Here is a 26,435-nt window from a genome sequence, read left to right on the forward strand (position 1 = left end):
TAAATGCCAATGGTGTCACCACTATAGTGTAGCGTGCTTTAAATGAACAAGCAAGCCTTCTAAATGCCAATGGTGTCTCCCCTACAGTGCAGCGTGCGTACAAACAGTGGCATCACAGTACAGTAGATCACTCACATTACAAGACAAATACACAAACACCAACCTTCAGAGAGTCCCTCCACTGCAGTGACTTTGTTATTTCACATGCAGACACGGTGCCATCTCCCCACACCTATTAGTCACTGCACCTGCTCACAACGGCAAACCCAAAACCAAACATGAAAAGGATACTTCTCTCATCAGGCCCCATATTCAAAGTGTCACTTCATCACCTAAACAAAATCAATACATGCTTTCAGCCCACTTAGAATTTATATAATACGTTAACTGCCCCCCGAAAAATACACAGCATCCACCCCAAGTTCAAAGAGGCAGCATTAAAATTGTAATTAGTTACAGGGAAGAACAAGATTTGCATTAGCTAACTGCACTGAAATCAAGACAATCATGGATATAAAAAGAATCAATTGAATACAATCACAAGTGTTACTAACTACCTTAACAAACAGCTACTCACGGTTCAAATACAATCAGCACTCACACATCAGCAAGGGTTAAACGAGTGTGACGCAGATTTGATTATTTTATCTGATTTGACGTGTATGTAGGGGAGCACGTTGTAACCTGCCCCCTCCCACTTCAACACCCCCCTGCCCTGCACAAACACACACACACATTTTGTATGGAATGAAAAATTATGACTTGGGTTTGAGGAACTATACAGGGAGATGTATATTGTAGCACGTATTTTACTTTTCTTTGGCACTGTTTAACTATCTGAAGACTGTTCCCCTGTTAGTATAGTTTTTCATCCAGAGGAGTCTTTCATTGATTCTTCCACTGAAATGTGTTAGCGTAAAAGTTGGGGGAATAACACAGCAGTAAAAGACAAATGCCTGTCCGATTTTTCAGGGAACACAAACATACAATGTCAAAAATACATAACTGAAAGGACTGTATTTTAAAATAAGTTGGTTTCCATTTAGCTATACAGTATTGGTTTTGTCAGTACAGTACTATATTTTCAAAAGAAGTATTTTAATTCATAGCAATATTATTTTGAAACTATCAATTGCCAAAAGAGACGACACATGGACTGTAGTACAGAACATACTTTTAAATCCGATACATATTGTACCAGTATGTGTGTGTGTGTGTGTGTGTGTGTGTGTGTGTATGCTGTATTTGTGTGTCTGTATGTAATATTGTCTGTGTTTATTGTGTTCATTTTACCTTGTGTAACTGCTCTACCTCTCACTGTGTGTGTGTGTCTATATATAGCAGTGTCTATGTTTATTGTGTTCAGTTTACCTTGTGTAGCCTCTCACTGTGTGCGTGTCTGTATATAGCATTGTCTGTGTTTATTGTGTTGTTACCTTGTGTAGCTGCTCCAGGCTCTCACTGAATCAGAGATATCAGCGAGTGTGTCAGTGAGGACATAAGCGAAGAATATATTAATATATTTAAACCTCTAAACGTGTGTTTAGGGTGATAGCTGGTTTTGTGTAGTAGAGTGTGTGTGTCAGTTTCTTTAAAATATACGTTGGTGTCTAGTTGGTGTGTTTGTGAAAAATGTGATCCTTTGTAAGTGGTGGTGTCTAAAAAGTTTACTTCACTGTTATGTGTGGTGTATTTTACTTTGATGGACTGGTGGTGTGTGTTAAGTAACGAGATGAAATGTGTAAATTTCTCCATGCTATGTGTCCAAGTGCCCCAAATGTCATCTAGGTCCCTGAAATAGTGCATTGGTCTGTGTGGGCATCTGGGGAGGATTGTTTCTTCCCAATCGACCATGTAGATGTTAGCATATGATGGCGCAAAGAGTTTCCCCATCGCTGTTCCTTTGGTTTGGCGGTAGAATTGGTTGTTGAATTCAAAGTTGTTTTTCGTTAAGCTGATTTCCAGGAGTTTGATCAGTTCCTCGTCTGGTCTGGTTGGATCCGGATTTAGATTTAGACATTTCCTGATAGCTGCAATGCCTGCGTTGGTCTCTATGTTTGTGTACAAGCTGTCTACATCTATTGTGAAGAGAAAAGCTGTTTCTGCTAGTTTGAGTGTTTTAATTTTTTCTATGAAGTCATATGTGTCTTTGAGGTAGTTAGTGTGTTTGGTGGATAGGGGGTTTAAAAAGTGGTCTATGTATTCTGCAATTCTATATGATTCACTGTTGCAATCCGATACTATCGGTCTGCCTGGTGGTATGGTGTGTGGGATAGTCCATGTGTCTGGCGATTTGTGTATTTTTGGTAGCATGTAAAAAATGTGTGCTCTGGGTGTGTCTGCCCCCTTGAGATAGTGTGCCTGTTTTCTAGTAATTATTTTTTGGTCTGTTAGTGTTTGTATTATTCTATTAATTTCCTGAGCAGAATCAAGATAAACTGGTGCGTCTAATTTCCTGTAGTGTTCTAGATTATTTAGTTGCCTGTTGGCTTCAAAGATGTAGTCTTCTCTATCCATTATTACTATTGAACTGCCCTTGTCTGCTGGTTTGAAAATGATGTCGGTATGTTTTTGTAATTCCTTAAGTGCTATCCTTTCTGGTGCTGTTAGGTTGTCTTCTGTTCTGTAGTTACCTGGGTTAAGGCTGTGTATTGTTTTTAGATCTTCAAGAATAATCTCTGTGATGTCCTGTGGAACTTGGTTGTTATTTGGTTCCCAGTTGGATTTGGGTAGGAAGGGTATGTGATTTGAGTCTTCTTCCTCTTCAAAGAAGGTTGCAATTTTTAGCCTCCTATGGTAATCTTGTGTTTCTGCTCGCAGTGTCTGCTTCTGTTTTGCTTTAGTTTGCAGTGTGGGTATGAAGGAGAGGCCTTTGCCCAAAAGGCTGTTTTGACTCTCTGTTGGTGTGAAGTTTTTAGATAGATTGACTATGTTGGATGCCCCCTCCCTGGAGGGTTATTATTATTGTTAGACATTAATGAACTGGGAGATTGCTCCTGCAGTAACTTCATCACCTCACTCCCAGGCTATTTGTTTTTCCACGAGTATCTCTGAACCGTGTTGCTGTTTTCTCTTGTTTTCAGCAATATGGTGATGCAGGGACTTCGATTTATTTACACAGAAATGTCGTGCAGAAGCTTTTCTCTTTTAAAAAAAACAATGAAGTTAATGTAGATGGAAAAAATATCTAAACAATGGCGATTGTTTAAAAAGCTAATTACTTAACATTCCTGAGGTATGTATGTATGTCTGTATGTGTGTGTGTATATATATATATATATATATATATATATATATATATATATATATATATATATATATATATATATACACACTACCGGTCAAAAGTTTTAGAACACCCCCATTTTTCCAGTTTTTATTGAAATTTAAGTCCAGTCCCGTTTAGAAGCAACCCCAGAAACCGGCGAAAATAGCCGACCGCTGCTGTTGGAGATGATTTGATTTTTAGCAATTAAAATAAGTCGACCACTGCTTTAAGCCTACGGAAAATTGGAACAATTAGGAAGGCTCTCAAAAATCAGCGAATGTGGTAGGAGGCTGAAAATTGAATACTCTCATGTAATTGGGTTAGTTGTGTGTTTGTGTTTATTGAAGAGGCCGCTGCTGTAGGAGAGCAGGATCGGGAGATTGGCGGGTAGGATAGTAGGGAGTACATTTACAAGAGGGACCCTAATTAACTGGGAATAAATTCATCATTTTGTGTCGTTGGCAATGTTACCTGAAAGCAGCGTCAATGTTATTTTATAACATTAGTTACGAACGTTCTCGTAACATTACGAAAACCTTCCAAAAAAATGTTCTTTAAAAATTACTTCATGTTATCCTGACTTTCGAATAACATTCTCCTAACGTTCTGGGTACATCATTGTGTTAGCTGGGTTACTAGCCAATCTATTACTGACACCTTGTGGTCATGATTCGCAGCTGGACGTCATTAATGTTGCTTAACATTCAATTTCTGCAAGTGTGTCACATGATACTTATGGAGGGTGATCCGTGCCTAAATTAAGATGCACTTCCGCAATGGTATTCTGCTTGCAGATCATGATCATGATTATGATCATGTTATTCTGCTTGCTGATTGTGATTATGCAACATGGTATTCTGCTTGCGGATCATTAACATGAAGTCCGTATTCGTTTACCAGGGTTGCCATGGAAACTGTGGACCCACAATCCTCCTGGTGCATCGCTCACGTTACAGGTGCCGGATAGACCTGAATTAAGGCAAGTTCGATTTTTTTTCCCGAGTTTTCTTTTTATATTCGTTTGTTATTGTATAAGAATTAATACTCGATCACATGTGCTCATAACATAGACGATGCATGATACAATTTAGCTATATATAACCAACTTATAATGATCTGAGAGAGTATAGTGCCCACATTTGTCACTGTTTTTTTTGTTTTTGTTTTCTAGTATATAGTGTATATAACGGTGGTGGGTGGGTATTGGTACCTGTATTTAAAAGTAAGTATTGGAAAATCGTGATGGGTTTTTGATTATTATTACAGTAGGTACAGTATTCTGGTCGAATTAAGAGACAGACGTGTATCAAGGCAAGTTATTTTATTTTAATTTTTTTTGGCGGGGGAAGTGGGTAAAAATGAGTATTTCAAGAATGAATTTCCCCTCGTCTACTGCAGCGACCTGTATGAGATGTTGCATCAGTAGCTTTATTATACAGTTGTACCGGTTGACTTAAGATTTGTATTTTATTGTACCAATGTACCTATCATTTGTATTAATTACTTGCTAGATGTACAGGTATTTAGAGTTAAGTTTTCTTTTTAAATTTATTTTAAAGCTGATCAATACTTGGAGTAGCACAAGGGTGTAAGCAGGACGGTTCTCCTAGTTCTTGTGAGGTCAAACAAGTGCTGCAGTTGTGTGTGTAAAATACTCGCAGCATTCATTATATATATATATATATATATATATATATATATATATATATATATATATATATATATATATATATATATATATATATATATATATACACATTTATCAGTGCGACAGTGTAGAGTGGTGGTTAGGATTCTGGACTTGCAACCAAGTGTTTGAGGTTTGATTCCCGGGTGGGGCGCTGCCGTTGGCCCGTATGTAAATAGCTTTGGATAAAAGCATCTGCTAAATTAATTAATTTTATTTTAGTTTATGTGAATATATGATTTCAGTTCCATTCCTTTTGTAGTGGTGAGAGTGCCAATGTTGAGGCTGCTCGACTTCTTCAAGAAGCTGCAAGGATTTTGAAGAGAGTGTCAGAAAGCACAGCCACTGCTGGCTCAGGATCACAGACTGGTACTGGGATGTGTTCACCCAGTTCTTTTAGCGGTTTGTTTAACAACATGCAAACCTCACTAGCTGAAGTACAACAAGGAACCCCTGCAGTCGATTCCCTGCACTGTAGATAGAAATGACCACATTCAAAGAAATATTGTGCAGCTGTTTCAGCCATGTGATCGGGCAAGGGGGCAAAAGATGTTCCAGAACACTGGAAAGTGTAAACGGAAAACTACACACAGTGAAACCCGGACACATGATTTCTTTTGCTTAGCAGAGACCAATGTTCAAACTGTGCCCAGTGGAGAAGACTGCATTGGTTTACAGAATTCAGGCCTTGGTAGGAAAAAAATAACATTTGCAGACAAAAATTGAGGATTTTCTGAACTATGTGAAACTCTGTTTCTGTGAGAGAACTGAGAGTGGCCTGAACCAGGCAATGGCCTATATTCGACCACTTCAGAAAAACCTGGAGAGCATTGCGAAGCGTGAGGCTGAAGAGGTAAGAACAGTTGTCAAAATCTGATCTCCTCTATATTCCTTCTTCTTCGCCTCCCTCTACAGACCTTTCTATCTGAATTTCCCTTGATTCTATCACCCTTTCCCCTTCCTCCTCTGCCCAAACCTTGGTGTCACCTTTGATTCCTCCCTTTCCAACTCTCAACATATTTCTTCACTGGCACGCTCTTACCGTCTCTTTTTGAGCAATATCTATTGCATTAAACCTGCTGGACTATGGCCTTCGACGATCAGGACTGGAGATCACTGGGTTAAGGTGTAAATGCACATGTAACACATACTATAAAAATGAAGCATGTTAAAAATAAATGTGTGTTTGTTTGTTGTAGTGTCAAGAGGTGGTCATGCAGAAGTGCAAGAGGTGTGAAAAAGATATCCCTATGCAATGCCTTTCAGAACACATTGAAAACTGTGGAAGGTCATCTGTTTTTCTGGTGTGTTTGTAATTTAAATTGCTCATTTCTTTTTACAACATAGTGGTTGACTTGTATCTGTGGTAAATATGTTTTGACATTCAACACATCTATGTCTTTGTTAACTGTTTTCAGACAGCCTGATGACACTGATTTGGAAGATGATGTCGTTATGGAGATATCTGAAGAGACTCAACCATCTATGTCATCACATGACAACACATCCCATGTTCAAAATTATTACAACAAGCACCATGCTTCTTGTAGTGGACTGTACAGGTATGTAATGTTTTCAATGTGGAGTACTCGTAAGTAATTGTCATTTTTATATAATTAAAATATTTTTTTTATTTTTTAACATTAATATTGAGTACGATGTTTGTTTCCGTGCCAGTAATTTCTGTTGTGCACAACACAATGTCTCACATTGATGTAATTTAAAAGACTTTTACTATCAAAGGACTGTTACTGCAGAAGGAAAGTAAGAATGGAGCTTCCAATGCTATCAGTGTTATAGTGGTCTGAATTTCTTATTTATTCTTTTGTTTCTTAGAGACTATGTGGACCTTGTCAGTGAAGACAATGTATTTAGTGGTTCTGAAGAAGAGCAGCTGAATAGAGCTCTAGAGGAATCGCTAAAGGAAAGCTCGCATGCAGCTGTTAAGTAAGTGTTGCAAGTCTTATTCATTGAGTCTTGAGGAACAGATGTCTTCATCAACTAAATTAATATTTGCTTGGTGACTGTATATTTTAAATGTATGGTTAGAATTAATTCATTTAAATAACTTTTTGTCATAGAATTCTTTGTCATGATATTTATGAACACCACCATGTTCTGTGAATGTAACATTGTAACACAATGACCACCACCCATAGGAGAGTAAACACTTTGTGTTGTGCCAGATTATGGGATGGCAGAGGTCAGATTTAATCTTTAGTAATAGCTGTGTTTGATGTGTATTCACATGAAACATTACTCTTTCTCCAATTGACCATCCACATGCAAAAATGTGGTCATTTTAATACTCCCCCTCTCTTGATTTTAAGAAACCTCTCTAACGTATGTGATGTGATTTATTGATTGTTACTTAATTGCTCGAATTTCATCTTTTCCTATATTTTAGTGTGGAAGATATCCTACAATCTCTGAGAGTTGGAATCAATGAAGAAGTCATTCGCTTCAACTTAAACAGAAGAAATGAGTGGGATGGTGCTGTAAGGAGGCCAAACTTTTCAACCAACAAAAGAGTTGATGTGAAATTCACAGATGATGCTGGTGTTTCGGAAGGAGCAGTGGATTTGGGAGGGCCAATGAGGGAGTTTTTCAGACTAGTGCTGCAACATCTAAGAAACAGCCCTATGTTTGATGGTCCAGAAAATCAACGTACTCTCTCATGCCATGCAGAGTGTAAGTGTGTAAATCAATTTCATTTTATGTGCTGAAAACTAAATTATAAAAATCCAGTAGTAGATATGGTGTGCCAAATGTTCACAGTATGTATTTTTCAAAAGAGAACAGAAGGACGTGTGATGACATTAGATACAATTGTTTCTCTGGAGCCGCGCATGATGCAAAGCAAATTTAATCAACCAGCACTATTTCTGAAAATTAAAGCGTTTTTCAGAAGCTGCTTTGGTAGAATGTTGTTTGCATGACAGAAACAAATATATTATACATAACAAATGCAATTGCATGAAAATGCTGTTATTAACTACGATTTCCATTGAAATCACGGGCATTATGTTACCCCATAGCCAACTATAACATGCAATCCTTCAAAATACATTTGCTTCATAAGTAATATTCAATTTTTTTCTTTCTGGTAGCTTTGAAAAACAGCTATTTCTATGCAGGACAGTTGATTGCTATGAGCATCGTACATGGAGGACCATCTCCACATTTCTTTGCCCCAGTGTTGTTCCAGGCAGTAGCGTTAGGTCCAGACAACGTGCATGCTGCAATCGAGGATATAACAGACCCTGATATTAAATGTCAGCTGTCAGAGGTAGGAGTGTAGCATATGTACACAATTGGATAGTGAAGGAAAGGTACCAGTTTTTTTAAGCCTTGTTTTTAAACAACAAAACAGACACATTGCACTTTCATATTCATGATTCAGTCAGTTGTTGCCATTCATTTCCACACAGCTTAGCTTCCGAGATGTACTTAGCTGATGAAAACCGTTTTGATAGGCTTTTATTTTTAATCTGTATGTATCTGGGAATATAATACATTGGAAATGAAATGCAGTAATTGAGTTTTGATTGATACTAAAGTTCAATGTATATTTTTGTTGTTTGTGTCTGTATGGAATTTGTATCTACGCCCCAAAATATTTGTGTTTAAGCTGTTGGCTGGTCAAGGAGCACCCCTATGCCCTTTTTTAAATAAAAAAAAAACTGTAATGTTTCAAAGTGGATTATTTGAAGCATTGCTTAAACTTGAAAAAAGGTTTTAATGAAATCATGTGTACTCTCATTCTTGCCTAGCTTCTCAGAATGCAGCTCATTATATGTCCTCTTCCGTTGCATTCCTTGTTTAGTGGATGTTTGTATGTATTTAAAACAAGTATATTGATATTTTTTTTATGCAAATAAATTGTCCTAAACCCAGAAACATAAATTAACAGGTTATATCTATAAAAAATAAATATTGGATGTCAGGACTGAAGAGGATTTGTTGTGGATGCTGACCCTTGGATTTATATTTTGCTTCAATTTATTTTCTCTATTTCAAAGTCAGACAATTAAAAAGGAACTGGACGAGGCGGTTATGAGCGCTGTAAACCTGCTGAGCCTGGCTGGGTGTCTGAAAAACATCACACTTCAAAATAAAAATGTTGAAGTGCAAGACGTGATCGACTGGTATGTTCTTCAGCGAACAAGAACACAGTTTGAAAGGTATGCGTTTTACAAAAAATCTAATATTACAAAGAACAGTATCCACCTAATGTTGATGCTCCATAGTTACAAAAAAGTTATACAGTCGACTCATTCCATTCCTAAACTCAGCCAGGCAAAGCACAGACTCAGCCTTTTAAATTCACAGCCTCATTTTTATATTAATTTTCTTTAGAATATTAAATGTGTTCTGAGAAGTTTAATCAAAGTTGTCTATGTTATTATGTAGCGTGCAGATGTGTACTGAATTGAAAACCAAACTGAATCTACTTTGTCCCTATATTGTGCTGAAGAAATATCACGTATTATATGTTGTGACTAGCACCAAGCTGCATATTTATACTAATACATTCAGAATCACATTCCCCCTCCCCACCTCTGGGCTACTAAATGAAATAATTAATGTATTGAAGAAAGCCAGTGGTTTGTTTTATATATTTAAAAACAAAATCTACATTATTATTGAAGAGAATATTTTATATGCTGTGAAAACAAGCATTGCATTGGGGTATGTACATCTTTTTTTCAAGTGTCTACTGTATTACTAATTCAGAACATTCATTATTCAAATATTTTGCACAGGTTGCAAGAAGGACTCCGTTCTCTCTGTGTAATGGATTCTATGAAGGCCCACCCTGAAACCTTCAAACCTATTTTCTGTCAATCGACAGAGAAGCTGACTGCTGATGTGCTTGAAGAGCTATTCAAAGAGCAGCGATCTGACTGTGGGAGTAACAAGTTTGAGAGAGAAAATGAAGCAGTATGTCATTGGAGGGATTATCTCTTGCATGTAGAGAGTACGTTTTATTTTAAATGCAATTTCAATAAGATGTTGTGTATCCAAATTGAACTAGCATCTCAATATAGTAGTATACATTTAAGAAGTTTATATACAATTTAAAACAGTCATGTGAGGGTTCTTGATGGAAAATGTAGCTCTCAGCAGGTACATGTCAACAAACAATTGTATCATGAATAAAATGCTTGCGTATTATTATTATTATTATTATTATTGATTGCCTGACATTTAGATAAATTATTTGTTATCAGACCAAGGTTTAAACATGTTACATTTTCAGTACTTTGTTTAAAAATACAAAACTAATATGAATGACGTTATATACAGTTAGTTACAGTACTTCTATGTAAACGTTTATACGTAGTTAATTGGACTGGCTCATAAAACGTATATTATAATAACTTTATATAAGGATTAAAAAAAATACGAAGCATCACTTAAATCTGTAGAGTGTAAACCAGTTTGTGCATACATATTTCAAAATAATCAGTGATACAATTTAAAAGTCTTTAACTTAATAATACTTTTAATTATATTAATAACATTATTCTGCCATTGGCATACAGTGCTTTCTGCCCTTCAAAATGGAGAGCCAACAGCAGTGACGTCGCGTGAAAAACCTCAATGGCAGTTACAAAGATGATTGATGTATTTTTATGTTTGTTTTTTTAGTGGGGATTTGTGGAGTTACCCTGGAGGGCATCCTTGTCTTTGCCACAGGAAGTGACAGTGTACCAGCATTGGGCTTCAACCCTGCTCCAACTGTTGAATTTTTGCATGATGGTTCACGGTTTCCACTTGCAAACACATGTTCCAACATATTAAGGGTACCATGCAGGCATTCATACGAGTCCTTCAGGGATGATATGGACTTTGGAATTAAAAATTCCCCAGGCTTTGGAAGGGCATAAACAAATTCCTTTGCTTACCGTACCTGTAGTCAAAGGGCACAAGTATGTTCGATCCTAAGAACAATGTTATGCATGCCAAAGTGCTGCTAGAATTTTTGTTTGTCATTTTTGTTATCTATAATTCTTTGTACACTTAAATTTAGCAAGTGAGTCACCTTTGGTTGAGAATTCTTACCTGTAGTTATTATTATTGCAGATATTTAGCAGACACCTTTATTAAGCACTACAATTCAATTTACTAAAATATTAAAATGTAATAGTTCAATCTGTCAATATTAACATCAGTGCTGAAATGTTACAAGCCTTTAAATAAAAGTATAGGCTGGATCTTTTCCCTCCTAAGGATTTTTGGTAATAGAGAATTCTTAACAGTTGTTAAGTTGTTCCAAGAAAGAACATTTTACTTTTCCTCCTTATTAATAAACACTGTTTGCATTTCTGTAATGTAAAGTCTGTTTGCAGCTTATTTTTAAACTGAGAATTAAAACACAAATCCATAAGCTATATTCACATTATATTTAACACTACTTAAATCAAAATGGCAAAATACTGTGATACTCCAAGTTGACTAGAAATTGGCCTTTACAAACTGGGTTTAAAATAAAAAGGGTAAAAATAATTATTTTTATTATAAAAACTATTCACATTAACACTTGCAGAGGTGATGAGAAGAGAACCCTTGCTAAAACCTGAGTGCACTGTACAATACATGTTTGAAAGCCTTTTCAGGATATTGACAATGAAAAGGAGCAGTTGTGGTATGTAAAGGTCTTAAAACCTACATTTAGGCATTTCTGTTGTTTGCTACACTTAATGCTTCTAAATAAAGATCAAGTCCGAAACAGCTGCTCGTCCTCAAAGGGTCAATGTTGACTGGAAGGAGAGGAACCAGTGTGTCCTGCAATGAAACTGGGGGCTCTGATTCACGGCAGGCTCCAGGTCCTTCCATAGTTATCAAAATCCATCTAGTAAAACAGGGAGACAATCAATTTAACATGTTAATTAGATATATAAGGTAACCTTTATTTGTATCGCTGAAGAAAAGGAAGTACCATATCAGAGTTCCAAGTCTCACAGGAAGTGGGATTTCCGCTGCTGTAGTTTGACAGTAGCCCTTGAATCCATAGCTGCTGTGGGGATTTCATGTGCTCCGAGGATAGAGGACGTCGGTCCCACATATCAAGGTGCATGTTCAGTCTTGGAATCATCACGTAGTGAAGTTCATCATCTGGGTCAAGTGCCTGTATTGCCTGCAAGTACTGCAAGGCAGCATAATAATTGCTGGTAACTGTGTAGCAGACATCACGCCACAGCCTCTCAATGCGCTGGTTGTGCACACTTCGACCTGTGATATGGCTTCCTCTGTCTACAAAAAATTAGAAATAGACAAACAGTTTAAAATGCTAGTGTTTTAACGATGGCAAAACCAACTTACTTTAAACAAAATATTTACATAGGATTCTAAATTCTGCCTTAGTATGAAATTATTTTGTCATTTATTTTAATTATAAAATACTTAATATTTACTTATTAAATACAAGACACTAAACAGTATGTAAATTCAATAAATTTAACTAAATAAATGCACTTTGTGTTTCCATTACAGTTCTGTAATAATTTACCCAACAAAATAAAATTAAACTTATGAGGGAAAAGCACCTGGTCCACGACGAGGATGCTCCAGCATAAATCGAGCCACTTCAATGTTTTCAAGGCCTTTGTCACTTCGGACTCGTGATGGTAAGCCAAACTGATATACAGCTCCAACAAAACTTTCAAAAACTGTACAAGCTCTGTTGTTGTTGCTGGCTTTCAGGTACACTATTTTTCTACTGTAGCCATCAATGCCGCCATGAATGACTATCCTCCATCTGTAGGCAAAATAAGGTACAATGTTAACCAGAACAAAATATTTGCTTCTTTGTACTGTAGTTCCTACTTTGCCTGTGTTTCTAAATTGTGCTATTATACACTTATCGTGCTTTTAATAACTGTAAATGCTTCCAAAGCGTTTACAGTTCTTATGAAATCGGTACAATTGGATGAAGGGGAGTGGAAGAATATGCGGAAGCAGTTATTGGTGAACTGGAATTTAGCCAGGACACCAGGGTTGTCAACCCTACTCCTTTTGAAATGTGCCCCATGGGATCTTTAATGGCCACAGAGAGTCAGGGCCTCAGTTTAAAGCCTCATCCAAAAGACTAATTGGAAGATATTATTATCATTTAACACAAAATATCACAATACATTTTACTAATAGTAACACAGTATCTTGTTCTGCAGTGAATGCAATGTTGAACATCATTGAAATCAAGGTGATGCAGTGATGTACTACACACTATTAGTAATATACATTGCCTTATGCTTGTAAATACATTTTTAATGTATTGATACTTTGTGCTCAAATTTAAACTATGTTTTGTATTTGTGTAATTACTGAATTAACTTATAATTCCCATCTATGTGCCAGAGTGACAAAGGAGAAGGAACACTGTAGGCTCTTCGTTGGATAACGTTCATGCCAAGTCTTCGCAAAAGTGTCCCAATTGGATAAACAGTCCTCATAGTTTCTCTCATTCTGCATTGCTGTACCCTATTAAAAATACATCAATAAATAAACAGTATAGTGTTGGTGGAGGCCTCATACCGCAGAGGGTCACACCGTGCTAGTCTTTGTTGACTCTGCAAAGCTGTTGCTGTGACACGCCTTGTAATATGGAATATATTGAAACCGAATTCTCTGCTTGTGTAACACCTAGCCAATAAGGAGTAATTAAAACGTCACGCGAGCATTGGTGGTTCAGTGGTAGAATTCTCGCCTGCCACGCGGGAGGCCCGGGTTCGATTCCCGGCCAATGCAACCTTCTTTTTCTTTTTTACTTTATGTCTAGAATAACAGCAGCACGCACCTGCCTTCAATCAGTAAAAAAAAAAAAATCATATCTCCCCGTCGGGGAATTGAACCCCGGTCTCCCGCGTGACAGGCGGGGATACTGACCACTATACTAACCAGGAAGGCACACGCTACCTGCCAATATGGCAACGCATTTAGTTGCAAAGCGTCTAAGTCAAAACTGCCTGCTGAGCTTAATGTCGGTTTACGGATCGAAAACAGTATAGTAGAAAACAAAACAAAACAAAAATTCGGGCTCGTCCGGGATTTGAACCCGGGACCTCTCGCACCCAAAGCGAGAATCATACCCCTAGACCAACGAGCCAGCTGTCGGTTTTATCCGGCGGCCGACGCGTGATACAGTCTCTGGCATCAAAATAAGTGCAGCATGACCAGAGTCCCGTTCCGGAATGCTGCTGACACCTCAGAGGAGGGGGGCTTAATACTCGCCAACGCAACCTTCATTATTTTTTGGCATTCTTATAGTGCTGTTTTTTTTTTTTTTTTTTTAAATTCGCAGCACGAAAACTAGGATTCACATGTGTTTCACGTAACACTTTTTCAATTCATTCATCTGGTCACAGTGTTTTACCGCTACAGCAGGACCCGGCAATGCTTTTAATGGAATCGGCATTAAAAGCTGCCACGTCAGTGGAGAACTGCCCGAGTACTCTCGCTCTCATTTCAGACAAGGGGGTTTGAATTGCCTTCTAGCCGCTCTCGCTCACGCCGGGCGCCGTGGCGTGTGTCTGTAATGCCAGCTACAGGGGCAGGTTGAGGCTGGCGGATCGCTTGAGCACGGGAGCTCTGTGCTGCAACTGGCTGTGCCGATCGGGAGTCCGCACTTAGCACGGCATCGACATGGCATTTCTGAGGGAGCTCGTGAATGCCAGGTCGTCTAAGGAGGGGTGAACCGGCCCAGGTCGGGAACGGAGCAGGTCAAAACCCCCGTGTCGCACCAGTAGTGGGACTGCTCCTGTGATCGGACGTTGCAGTGCCTCCTATTTTCTATTTATTTTTTGAAGTACTGTATCACGTGTCGGCCGCCGGATAAAACCGGCAGCTGGCTCGTTGGTCTAGGGGTATGGGGTATATATGTACAGAATGATGCAAATATAACTGACTCTATTCACATTCCCATCGCGACATCATCTTAAACGCCTTCACTCTCAAATACCAATTTCCACTGCATGCAAACTTCAAGCCATCCTATTGATTTGATCAGGAGCAGTCTAAGAGTGTATTGTCTATTGCGTTGTGGGAGGACGCTTTGACTGAAATGTTGCTAATCGTAGGGCATTATTATTTGTGCCTGGAAGCTCAAATTGAATGAAATGGACTTTGAAAGTTGTATTAAGTGCCTTGATGAAGGGGGCAAATGAAGAAGTGCAAATCCGGGAACAAGAAGGTTGCAGGAATGGCCTGATGCTGGGAAGCTGGAAATTAACGTGACAGAGCAGAAGGAAGCAAGTTTTCTTCCAGGACAACCTTGTACTTGGCTTGATTCATGCCAAAGCTGCCCGATTCCAGCCTTGCTGAAGCACCCCCAGATCATCACCGATCCTCCACCACATTTCACAGTGGTTGCGAGACACTGTGGCTTGTAGGCCTCTCCAGGTCTCCGTCTAACCATTAGACGACCAGGTGTTGGGCAAAGCTGAAAATTGGACTCATCTGGGGGTGCTTCAGCAAGGCTGGAATCGGGCAGATTTGTCTTTGTGAAGGACGCATGAATCAAGCCAAGTACAAGGTTGTCCTGGAAGAAAACTTGCTTCCTTCTGCTCTGACAATGTTCCCCAACTCTGAGGATTGGTTTTTCCAGCAGGACAGTGCTCCATGCCACACAGCCAGGTCAATCAAGGTGTGGATGGAGGACCACCAGATCAAGACCCTGTCATGGGCAGCCCAATCTCCAGAATTGAACCCCATTGAAAACCTCTGGAATGTGATCAAGAGGAAGATGGATGGTCACAAGCTATCAAACAAAGCCGAGCTGCTTGAATTTTTGCGCCAGGAGTGGCATAAAGCCACCCAACATCAATGTGAAAGACTGGTGGAGAGCATGCCAAGACGCATGAAAGCTGTGCTTGAAAATCAGGGTTATTCCACCAAGTATTGATTTCTGAACTCTTCCTAAGTTAAAACATTAGTATTGTGTTTTTTAAAAATGAATATGAACTTATTTTCTTTGCATTATTCGAGGTCTGACAACACTGCATCTTTTTTGTTATTTTGACCAGTTGTCATTTTCTGCAAATAAATGCTCTAAATGACAATATTTTTATTTGGAATTTGGGAGAAATGTTGTCAGTAGTTTATAGAATAAAACAAAAATGTTCATTTTACCCAAACACATACCTATAAATAGTAAAACCAGAGAAACTGATAATTATGCAGTGGTCTCTTAATTTTTTCCAGAGCTGTATATGCATCAGCACTGTGCTGTGGCTCGAGCTTGTTTGACGAGGCAGGCAATGCAAAAATGCCAAAACTTGCTTTTGCATTGTAGAACCTATTTAATTTAAATGCACGCTATGCCTTTAAGAACACAAGTGCCAATTGAGAACATACCGGCAGCTTGTTAAGTGTTAATTGTCTCCCCTTTGTACCAAACGTATTTAAACCAAAGGAAATAGTAATGTATTACAGTGCCATTTTCTAATGTGATTAAGAAATGCAAAAAGCACCGTCCCTGGGTGGGCTTGAACCACCAACCTTTCGATTAACAGCCGAACGCACTAACCGATTGCGCCACAGAGACCAAACTGTTAAACCGCCAGAGCATACGGGAGATACTGCACAACGTGATCGAGGGAGCAGAAACATAAACTAATGTTAACAGAAAAGAAATATAACAAGATAATTTCGACAAAAGCTGCCGGGAAGCACTGCCGCTGCTGATTGCTTGTTTCTACGCGCTTTGAAAAGGGAGTCTCGTCTTCCAGAATATCACTTACAATGTGGGCCATCAAAAATAAAAAATAAAGTTTCTAAAGAAGATGATTTCAGCAAGCTAAAACACCACACGAACACTTGTCATGTGACACTTTCTATATTGGCTTGCTAGCTTGCAATTGGCTGCTGGTCCGCGGCGGTGCGGCACTGAGCGCTGGTTTATCATGTTACAGGTGTTATACACTGAGCGCTGGTTTATCATGTTACAGGTGTTATACACTGAGCGCTGGTTTAACATGTTACAGGTGTTATACACTGAGCGCTGGTTTATCATGTTACAGGTGTTATACACTGAGCGCTGGTTTATCATGTTACAGGTGTTATACACTGAGCGCTGGTTTATCATGTTACAGGTGTTATACACTGAGCGCTGGTTTAACATGTTACAGGTGTTATACACTGAGCGCTGGTTTAACATGTTACAGGTGTTATAAACTGAGCGCTGGTTTATCATGTTACAGTTGTTATACACCAGCGCCAGTAGGCACTGAGCGCTTTTCACCTCCAGCGACAGTGTGTCACTGACGCTGGCATGCGTATCGGGTGCATAATGACGTTTTTATTAATGCCACTTTCTTACGGACAGTAGTCAGGGTGATGATACAAGACCAGAGCCAATAAACCTGTTATTTTCTTGTCCTTTCACTACCATATTCTATTGTGCTTGTTCAGAATACGCGTGAATCCTGAAAACATCTTGTTAATATTTAAACAAAGCCAGCAGCCACTTTATTGATCACTCTGTGGATTAACCGCTATTGGAATACAGATGCTTGTGTTAAAGATGTTAATAGACTTTCAATGTACACGTTTTAGAGCTAAGCGTTTGTTGAGGCAGTTCAAGCGTTGCACTTTCAGGCAGCCAGTTCCAGTGTTTGCCTTTTGGACTTACTCTGGAAGGAATACAAAAAAAAAAAAAAAACATTTGTTGAGAACCGCATTTGGGAGAAAACTTAACAGTTTCGAAACGCATTAGTAAAGGCATCGGATTCTATTGTGGTGTTTCCGAGCTGTTGAACGTTTCTCATAATACACAGGTTTACTGGGGTGACAAAACACCCTAGCCTTGTCAAGCCAAAATAGCTCAGTTGGGAGAGCGTTAGACTGAAGATCTAAAGGTCTCTGGTTCGATCCCGGGTTTCGGCAAATAGCAAGACTATTTTTGTTTTGTATTATTTTGAACTGAAAAACAGAGCACATTTTTTCTTCAGTGTAATTGGACGAAATAACAACGTATCAGCGTGCCATTTTCTAATGTGATTAAGAAATGCAAAAAGCATCGTCCCTTGGTGGGCTTGAACAACCAACCTTTCGGTTAACAACCGAACGCGCTAACCGATTGCGCCACAGAGACCAACCTGTTAGAGCTCCACCGCATACGGAAGTGATTAGCAAGGCGAGATTTATATCCTGCACATTTATATCCTACTCCCCCATATAGTCTGGCTGTGGTGATGTCCTGTCAGAGCTATTAATTATTATTATTATTATTATTATTATTATTATTATTATTATTATGAAGCCATTGTAAAAGCAGAGGAGACATTTTATATTTATGCCTGTGCTCATCTCAAACCATAGCACTTCTGTGGTGTAACTGGTGAACACATCGGCGCATGAGAATCGCCAGCACATCACGAGGGGAATTAGCTCAAATGGTAGAGCGCTCGCTTAGCATGCGAGAAGTAGCGGGATCGATGCCCGCATTCTCCAAGTAGTTTTAATGTATCTGCGTATTTAGTCCCAACGCATTATGGAGATACATACAGTGTGGCAATTCTTTGTAACAGACTCGCCCGCCCTACATGTGTATTTTAAAGCAGTCTCCTAATTTGTAATATTCCCCAGACTGAAAAACTGCAGTGCGCCCTCCATCGTATGCCTTCCGAGAAGCACAAACAGATTTTTTTATATATATTTTTTAGCAATGGAAGAGTTTCTGTTAATTGAGAATAAATATAAATGGCTTGAAGTTTGCTTTAATTTGTAACGTGTTTGTAATGAAATATTAGTGGTTTTTTACCAATCATTGTTCTGTATACTAGCTACTGATGCATGTCCAGGAGGTTGCTCCTCCGCTTCCCATATGGTCTAGCGGTTAGGATTCCTGGTTTTCACCCAGGCGGCCCGGGTTCGACTCCCGGTATGGGAATGTCTTTGTTATTGTCATTTTGTTACAGAACTGTGGTCATGTGTAATGTGTTTTCATTATAATAATAAAGCTAGTTACTTGAAATTTATTTATATATATATATTCACACACACAGAGAATGATGCAAAAGTGACGTAAAAGTGAGAGAAAGAGCAGTTTAGACACATATTATTATTATTATTTATTTCTTAGCAGACGCCCTTATCCAGGGCGACTTACAATTGTTTCAAGATGTCACATTATACATTATTTCACATTATACTGATATCACATTATTTTTACATACAATTACCCATTTATACAGTTGGGTTTTTACTGGAGCAATCTAGGTAAAGTACCTTGCTCAAGGGTACAGCAGCAGTGTCCCCCACTGGGGATTGAACCCACAACCCTCTGGTCAAGAGTCCAGAGCCCTAACCACTACTCCACACTGCTGCCCCATAACATACAACAATCTGACACTCGCTCCCGACGGGTCAGGCAGCATCCTCTCGCTCCCGGGCGTTTAATAGAGCAAAACTCTGTCTTTCCAAAGAATTGTGTTGTTTGGTCTCCGAATGGAGGCGTGGGTTCAAAGCCCACTTTTGTCAGTTCAATTTTACTTATTTTTAAAAGGAATAAATGTGTTCATTTTACTATAAAAGATTGTTTCAAGGAAATCAACAGCTGATACCAACTCTTGTCAGCACTCAATACCATTTTAATTTCCATTTTAAATCAGACTAAAATAGTGTTCCTAACACAGATTGCATTTTTGTTGTAAACAGACTACTTGTTGTAGTCACTGAAAATACAATATTAATATTATTGGCAGACCGTCGCCCCCAACTGGCAATATCTTGGTAGCACAACAGAGACTTCATATGATACAATGACTGTGCAACGACGAGGTGTTACATTAACAATACAAACTAACTTGAGACAGCCAAGCCGTTAAAGCAGACCTTAAGTTTGTCGTGTGATACAAAAGCAAGTTTTGGCATTTTTGCATTGCCTGCCTCGTCAAACAAGCTCGAGCCACAGCACACAGCGCTGATGCATCGGGACACAGAGGTGGATTTTAAAGCGACTGAATCAACGAGCTAAGACTACTTTTTAAAGAAATTGAAAACATACCTCTCGTCGATATATTTGCTATTTAGTTAATTAATTTATTTTTTTGAATTTGCAATTGGCAGACTACATTGCCGACAATATGAATTGCTCGTATCAAGCTGCGATGGAGCCTATGAGAATCGCTGGCATAAATCAAGGTGAATTATCTCAAATGGTAGAGCGCTCGCTTAGCATGCGAGAAGTAGCGAGATCGATGCCCGCATTCTCCAAATAGTTTTAATGTATCTGTGTATTTAGACCCAACGCATTATGGAGATAAATACAAAGTGTGACAATTCTTTGTAACAGAGACGCCCGCCCTACATGTGTATTTAAAAGCAGTCTCTTAATTTGTAATATTCCCCAGGCTGAAAAACTGCAGTGCGCCCTCCATCGTATGCCTTCCGAGAAGCACAAAGGGAGATTTTTTTTAATATATTTTTTAAGCAATGGAAGAGTTTGTGTTATTTGTGAAAAAATATAAATGGTTTGAATACATATAATTGATTACACTTTCCTGCCCAGTGTTGCTTTCTTCTTAGATGTAGTCTCAGTTGCGGCGAAGCAGATTGGTCTCTGTGGCGCAATCGGTTAGCGCGTTCGGCTGTTAACCGAAAGGTTGGTGGTTCAAGCCCACCCAGGGACGATGCTTTTTGCATTTCTTAATCACATTAGAAAATGGCACTGTAATACATTACTATTTCCTCCAATTACAATGAAGAAAAAAATGTGTTCTGTTTTTAGTTCTAAACAATACAAAACAAAAATCTTCTTACTGATTGCCGAAACCCGGGATCAAACCAGGGATCTTTAAATCTTCAGACTAACGCTCTCCCAACTGAGCTATTTCGTAATATAATTAAGTAGATTACTAAACAATCAGCTAGTAACATATATAATCTCAAAGCGCTATAATTTATTTCAGCTCTAATGAAAGACAAGTATCCTTGCGCATTATCTAATCCTTGATTGCAAAATGTAATATTAATTAATTGCCTTCAGGGGTAACCAGCTAAATGGGAGAGAGAGAGAGAGAGAGAGAGAGAGAGAGAGAGAGAGAGAGAGAGAGAGAGAGAGAGAGAGAGAGAGAGAGAGAGAGAGAGAGAGAGAGAGAGAGAGAGAGAGAGAGAGAGAGAGAGAGAGAACCTTGGAAATGTTTGAGCTAATGTTTTTTTTTTTTTTTTTTTTTTTTTAGTAACCCAGCTAGCTAGCTAGCACAGGACAGCTAGTCGATTTGCTAGCGGAACTTAGCATAGCTATACATAGCTGACTAGATCTCAAAAAGTGACTAACATTACAAATATTGGTGTTAGCGTTTTATAAAAGCAATAAGTCACAGTCAAGGCGTTATTAGGTACGAGGCGCAGCCCAGTCTTTAATCTATTTTAATGCAACTATAAACTGTACTGCTTGTACCTGCTGTGCTCGACCCTGCCACAGCGTCATCTTCTTCAGTGGTCTCCCTAGGCTGAGTCGATGATTAACACTGGCATCCTGACCTCCCTCGCTCTCCCTACTACCAGCCGGCCTGCGGAACATGTCCGTTGCCGTTTGTCTCTATTCTTTTCTGCCCCACCTTTTCTTTTTCTCTCCATTTTTTACACTGACACTCATCCACTAGTGATGTGCAGTTCACGAACGAATCGTTCTTTCCGGTTCAAATAAACCAACGTAAACAATCTTAATGCGATCTACATTGATTGGTTTTGTGTCATTGAATCAGTGAATCAAATTAAAGAAATGAATCGATTCACTAAACTGAACTGAATCAAATGACTCGACTCCAAAAAAGAATCAAACTGCCCATCGCTAACATCCACTATAAATATAAGAGGTTCAAACGAAAGACGAAATCTGGCTGACCAATCACGTTCTAAGAAAATCCTGGCAAGTCCAATCAGGGAGTGGCCACTCCTCGCCCCCCCTTAGATATTGCGATATTGGATCTACCCAAGAGATGACTGGTGTGGTGATGAGTGCGCGCGCGCGCGAGAGAGCGAGACTGCCAAGTTAATAACAGCGTAATTCACAGTATGTAATGGGAAGAAAAAAAAAACAAAAATTATGAATCAAATGTAGACCAGCGGCACACGCAGGTCCAAACAGACCGGCCCGCCGGGGATTCTCCCGCACTTCCCGATGGCCAGTCCGCGCCTGCTCATCCTGGATGTGTTGCCTCAGTCTCAGGACGCTCTCACACACACACACACACACACACACACACACACACACACACACACACACACACACACACACACACACACACACACACACACACACACACACACACACACACACACACACACACACACACACACACACACTCTAAAATTTTAAAAAATGAGATACTACATAATGGGTTCAGCGCAGGATTAAATACAGTAAAATAGGGAACAGATAAGTGCAAGTTAAAGTACATTAAAGGCAGAGTGCTATATTGTCCAGAAGGGGAGAGTTGGGTTTTACAGGTCCTGTCTGAAGAGGTGTGTCTTGAGGAGGCGCCGGAAGGTGGTCAGGGACTGGGCAGTCCTGACATCCGGGTAGATTCAGAGTGCTAGCCATTACACCATGAAACCACCCATACAGGACCCCCATTGCAGAGACTGTCGTCAATGTTTCATCAAAACACCAAACAGAACTAACTGAACTACACTCTGTGACCACAAGAGGGAGAGAGAGAGAGTAATAAAATGATGCTCTTTAATCCAGAGCAGTGGTTCTTAACCTGGGGTCCTCAGAGACAGTCCAGGGGGTCCACAGGAAAAAAAAAAAACTGAAAACTTTTCACTCAACGTTAGGAATGTGGAAAATCGAAATGTTTGCTTCTTGAATGTATTTGATTTCACAAAGTTTATGATGGATCTGTTAACCTGCAGGTCGGATTTTAATATTTTACAAGTAATAATTATTTGTACTGTGTAACAAGGCTAGATAATCACAGCTGTGGCTAAGATTGTAGATGTTGTAAATTGTAGATGTTTCTTCGAGGCAACAGAGGAATGTCTGATTCTGTTCACATTGTATACAGTATTGCAACAAAATTACTTATTGGTCATTGTCATATAGCAATTGCTATTGTAAAATGCGTGTATCGTTTATAGCTACAACGATATTGAAATAAATAATCTTACATTTTTTGGGTTGGCTTCAATCCGTTTCTTTTTTTACACTTGTCATTACATCATTCGTGGAGTAACAGTTGGTTTGTGAAGATCTACTTTTTGAAGAAACTGAAAACATACCTCGTCGAAATGTTTGCTATTTAATTTTTTTTTTTGAATTTGCAAATGGCAGACTACATTGCCAATAAAAAAATAACTTTGCAAATCAGCTTCCCATATGGTCTACGGTTAGGATTCCTGGTTTTCACCCAGGTGGCACGGGATCGACTCCCGGTATGGGAATGTCTTTGTTATTGTCATTTTGTTACAGAACTGTGGTAATGTGTTTTCACTATGATAATAAAGCTACAGTTACTTGAAATAAATAAATAAATAAATAAATAAATAAATAAATATATATATATATATATATATATATATATATATATTCACATCACCTCACATGTAAAATCCTGCACAGGTTGGGTGCCTCTCAACTCACATTAAGGTTGGTACTGTATAAATGCATAACCAATCGTTCCAGATGGATGAGACCATTCATTTTTGGTTTCCGAATGGAGATGTGGGTTCAAATCCCACTTCTAACAGTTGACTTTTACTTATTTTTAAAATGAATAAATGTGTTCATTTTATTATAAAAGATTTTCAAGGAAATCAACAGCTGATACCAAACTCTTGTCAGAACGCAATACCATTTTAAATTCTGCCTCGTCAAACAAGCTCGAGCCACAGCACACAGCGCTGATGCATCGGGACACAGAGGTGGATTTTAAAGCAACTGAATCAACGAGCTGAGACTACTTTTTGAAGAAATTGAAAACTTACTTCTAGTCGAAATATTTGCTATTTAGTTAATTAATTTATTTTTTGAATTTGCAAATGGCAGACTGCATTACCAATAAAAAACTGAGACAATCTGTATTGATCATATCAAGCTGCGATGTAGACTATGAGAATCGCTGGCACAATCAAGGGGAATTAGCTCAAATGGTAGAGCGCTCGCTTAGCATGCGAGAAGTAGCGGGATCGATGCCCGCATTCTCCAAGTAGTTTTAACGTATCTGCGTATTTAGTCCCAACGCATTATGGAGATACATACAGTGTGACAATTCTTTGTAACAGAGACGCCCGCCCTACATGTGTATTTTAAAGCACAGTCTCCTAATTTGTAATATTCCCCAGACTGAAAAACTGCAGAGCGCCCTCCATCGTATGCCTTCCGAGCAATGGAAGAGTTTCTGTTAATTGAGAATAAATATAAATGGCTTGAAGTTTGCTTTAATTTGTAACGTGTTTGTAATGAAATATTAGCGTTTTATTACCAATCATTGTTCTGTATACTAGCTACTGATGCATGTCCAGGAGGTTGCGTTTCCGTTTCCCATATGGTCTAGCGGTTAGGATTCCTGGTTTTCACCCAGGCGGCCCGGGTTCGACTCCCGGTATGGGAACGTCTTTGTTATTGTCATTTTGTTACAGAACTGTGGTCATGTGTAATGTGTTTTCATTATAATAATAAAGCTAGTTACTTGAAATGTATATATATATATATATATATATATATATATATATATATATATATATATATATATATATATATATATATTCACATCACCTCACATGTAAAATCCTGCACAGGTTGGGTGCCTCTCAACTCACATTAAGGTTGATACTGTATAAATGCATAACCAATCGTTCCAGATGGATGAGACCATTCATTTTTAAATACATGTAATTCGATTTTTGTATTGGTATTATTTGTATTGAGGCAGGTAGGCTGCAGTTGTTTCTAAGCGACAATGAATCTGGAATAACATTCTTAGGGTTCGTGTCATACGACTTTGTCTCATCAAAGCTGTTTCTGGTGACGTTCAGTGTATTATATTTGGAATCTTTTGTTCTGTCGTTCAGTATTTTCTCAAATAAGACGCCAAATCAATTAATATGACGTAGTTTTCTAGCTTGATATTTATTAATTTATTTATACATTTATAATATAAACATGTATTCATTTCTACATTTATTTATTTAAAAATATTTATTTCTAAATGTATTTATTCCTCCATGCATTTTTTAAATTTTATTTCTACCAAATAAATGATTCCTTTATTTATATTAAATTTATATTTAATTAAATAAAGCTTGTCAGGATGGCCAAGTGGTCTAAGATGCCAGATGCAAGGATTTTGTCTTTCAAAAAAATTGTGTGTTTTGGTTTCCGAATGGAGGTGTGGGTTCAAATCCCACTTCTGACAGACAATGCACATTCTCTTTTGTAATCAACCCCATACAATTACTACCGAAGTCTAAGAGCACGAAGGATACTTCACTGAAACCACTCCAATATAGAGCGGACCAAACTATTCAATATGAATAGTAGTAGTTTACCATTAACTTCTAGCGATACGGCCAATTCACAGCGCCTCAGTATTACTCTTGAAAAGTTACAACCCTTACCAAACAGTAGTTCCCCGACCCGTGCTCTCAGCTCTCAGCTCACAAATCACAAATCACAAATCACAAATCACAAATCACTCAAACCCGGTCGCCCTCTGGCTGATTAACACCACGGGTTTTTATACAGCTGGCCCCATTACGAATTAGCACTGCAATTACTATGGAGACCAATAGTATCCCTGGGGTTTAAAGGGACAGTGCAACAGTAAAAATGATAAAAAATCACACAATAAAACTCAATCTTATTACATTAAAAAAAACAATACATCCATTACACATCCGTTACATCTACATGCAGCATCTCAAATAATTACAGTGTCATTTATCAGACCCTTCGGCGTTGTCTTTTGAGGAATTAAACCTGCCAGACCGAACGCAGGCTAACATTCAATCAATCAATCAATTAATCATATATATTTTCTATAGCGCCCCATATGCGCTTCACAAAATCTACTTAAAAACAAGAACATATCTAATTGTAAGGCTGGTCGAACAAAATAAGTCTTCAGTGTAATTTTAAACAAAGAGCGCTTTCCGATTTAAGATGCTTTAGGAAAAGAATATTGGAATTTGCAGCCGAAACTGCAGGATAAAACTGCCTGTGATCAAAGTGGGCAGAAAAGTTGCATACCTTGCATACCATATTTGGGAGAAAAGAAAACGGATCATCTCTGATTTGCAACGTTTCCATGGTTCGGCGCGGCCACTGCACTGTGACTGGTTAAAACGATTTCAGTTTTTTTTCTGCTGCTTGGTAATTCAGTCATGAGGCAGCTGTAGCAGAGTGGCGCAGCGGAAGCGTGCTGGGCCCATAACCCAGAGGTCGATGGATCGAAACCATCCTCTGCTAGCTTGTTTTTCTTCTGTTAGCAAAGTAGTTTTTCTAAAATATTAACTGAAGGCAATTAATTA

At 38.6% G+C, this 26,435-nt stretch overlaps 1 protein-coding gene, 1 long non-coding RNA gene and 7 other non-coding genes across 9 annotated transcripts; 7 read left to right on the forward strand and 2 right to left on the reverse strand.

Annotated features, from left to right (window-relative positions):
* The first annotated feature begins 4,291 nt into the window (after positions 1-4,291).
* Positions 4,292-8,275, forward strand: LOC131723421 (uncharacterized). The gene is made up of 6 exons (XM_059017216.1): positions 4,292-4,490; positions 5,469-5,808; positions 6,155-6,243; positions 6,374-6,517; positions 6,792-6,902; positions 7,371-8,275. Exons 2-6 carry the CDS (start codon positions 5,746-5,748, stop codon positions 7,402-7,404), a joined length of 441 nt encoding a protein of 146 aa, XP_058873199.1. The 5' UTR covers positions 4,292-4,490; positions 5,469-5,745; the 3' UTR covers positions 7,405-8,275.
* Positions 8,276-9,009: 734 nt separating this feature from the next.
* LOC117401761 (uncharacterized) lies at positions 9,010-11,288 on the forward strand. The gene is made up of 3 exons (XR_004544372.3): positions 9,010-9,139; positions 9,722-9,936; positions 10,611-11,288. It is a non-coding gene; the product is annotated as an uncharacterized LOC117401761 (long non-coding RNA).
* Positions 11,289-13,638: 2,350 nt separating this feature from the next.
* trnag-gcc (transfer RNA glycine (anticodon GCC)) lies at positions 13,639-13,709 on the forward strand. Its single transcript has one exon. It is a non-coding gene; the product is annotated as a tRNA-Gly (tRNA).
* An 83-nt stretch (positions 13,710-13,792) lies between these two features.
* On the reverse strand, positions 13,793-13,864 carry trnad-guc (transfer RNA aspartic acid (anticodon GUC)). Its single transcript has one exon. It is a non-coding gene; the product is annotated as a tRNA-Asp (tRNA).
* A 131-nt stretch (positions 13,865-13,995) lies between these two features.
* On the reverse strand, positions 13,996-14,067 carry trnap-ugg (transfer RNA proline (anticodon UGG)). Its single transcript has one exon. It is a non-coding gene; the product is annotated as a tRNA-Pro (tRNA).
* A 3,703-nt stretch (positions 14,068-17,770) lies between these two features.
* On the forward strand, positions 17,771-17,843 carry trnaf-gaa (transfer RNA phenylalanine (anticodon GAA)). The gene has a single exon. It is a non-coding gene; the product is annotated as a tRNA-Phe (tRNA).
* Positions 17,844-18,777: 934 nt separating this feature from the next.
* trnae-uuc (transfer RNA glutamic acid (anticodon UUC)) lies at positions 18,778-18,849 on the forward strand. The gene has a single exon. It is a non-coding gene; the product is annotated as a tRNA-Glu (tRNA).
* Positions 18,850-20,516: 1,667 nt separating this feature from the next.
* Positions 20,517-20,590, forward strand: trnan-guu (transfer RNA asparagine (anticodon GUU)). The gene has a single exon. It is a non-coding gene; the product is annotated as a tRNA-Asn (tRNA).
* Positions 20,591-24,445: 3,855 nt separating this feature from the next.
* Positions 24,446-24,517, forward strand: trnae-uuc (transfer RNA glutamic acid (anticodon UUC)). The gene has a single exon. It is a non-coding gene; the product is annotated as a tRNA-Glu (tRNA).
* The last annotated feature ends 1,918 nt before the right edge of the window (positions 24,518-26,435 follow it).

This window comes from Acipenser ruthenus, chromosome 55 (assembly GCF_902713425.1).
Source record: "Acipenser ruthenus chromosome 55, fAciRut3.2 maternal haplotype, whole genome shotgun sequence".
In the NCBI taxonomy this organism is placed as follows: domain Eukaryota; kingdom Metazoa; phylum Chordata; class Actinopteri; order Acipenseriformes; family Acipenseridae; genus Acipenser; species Acipenser ruthenus.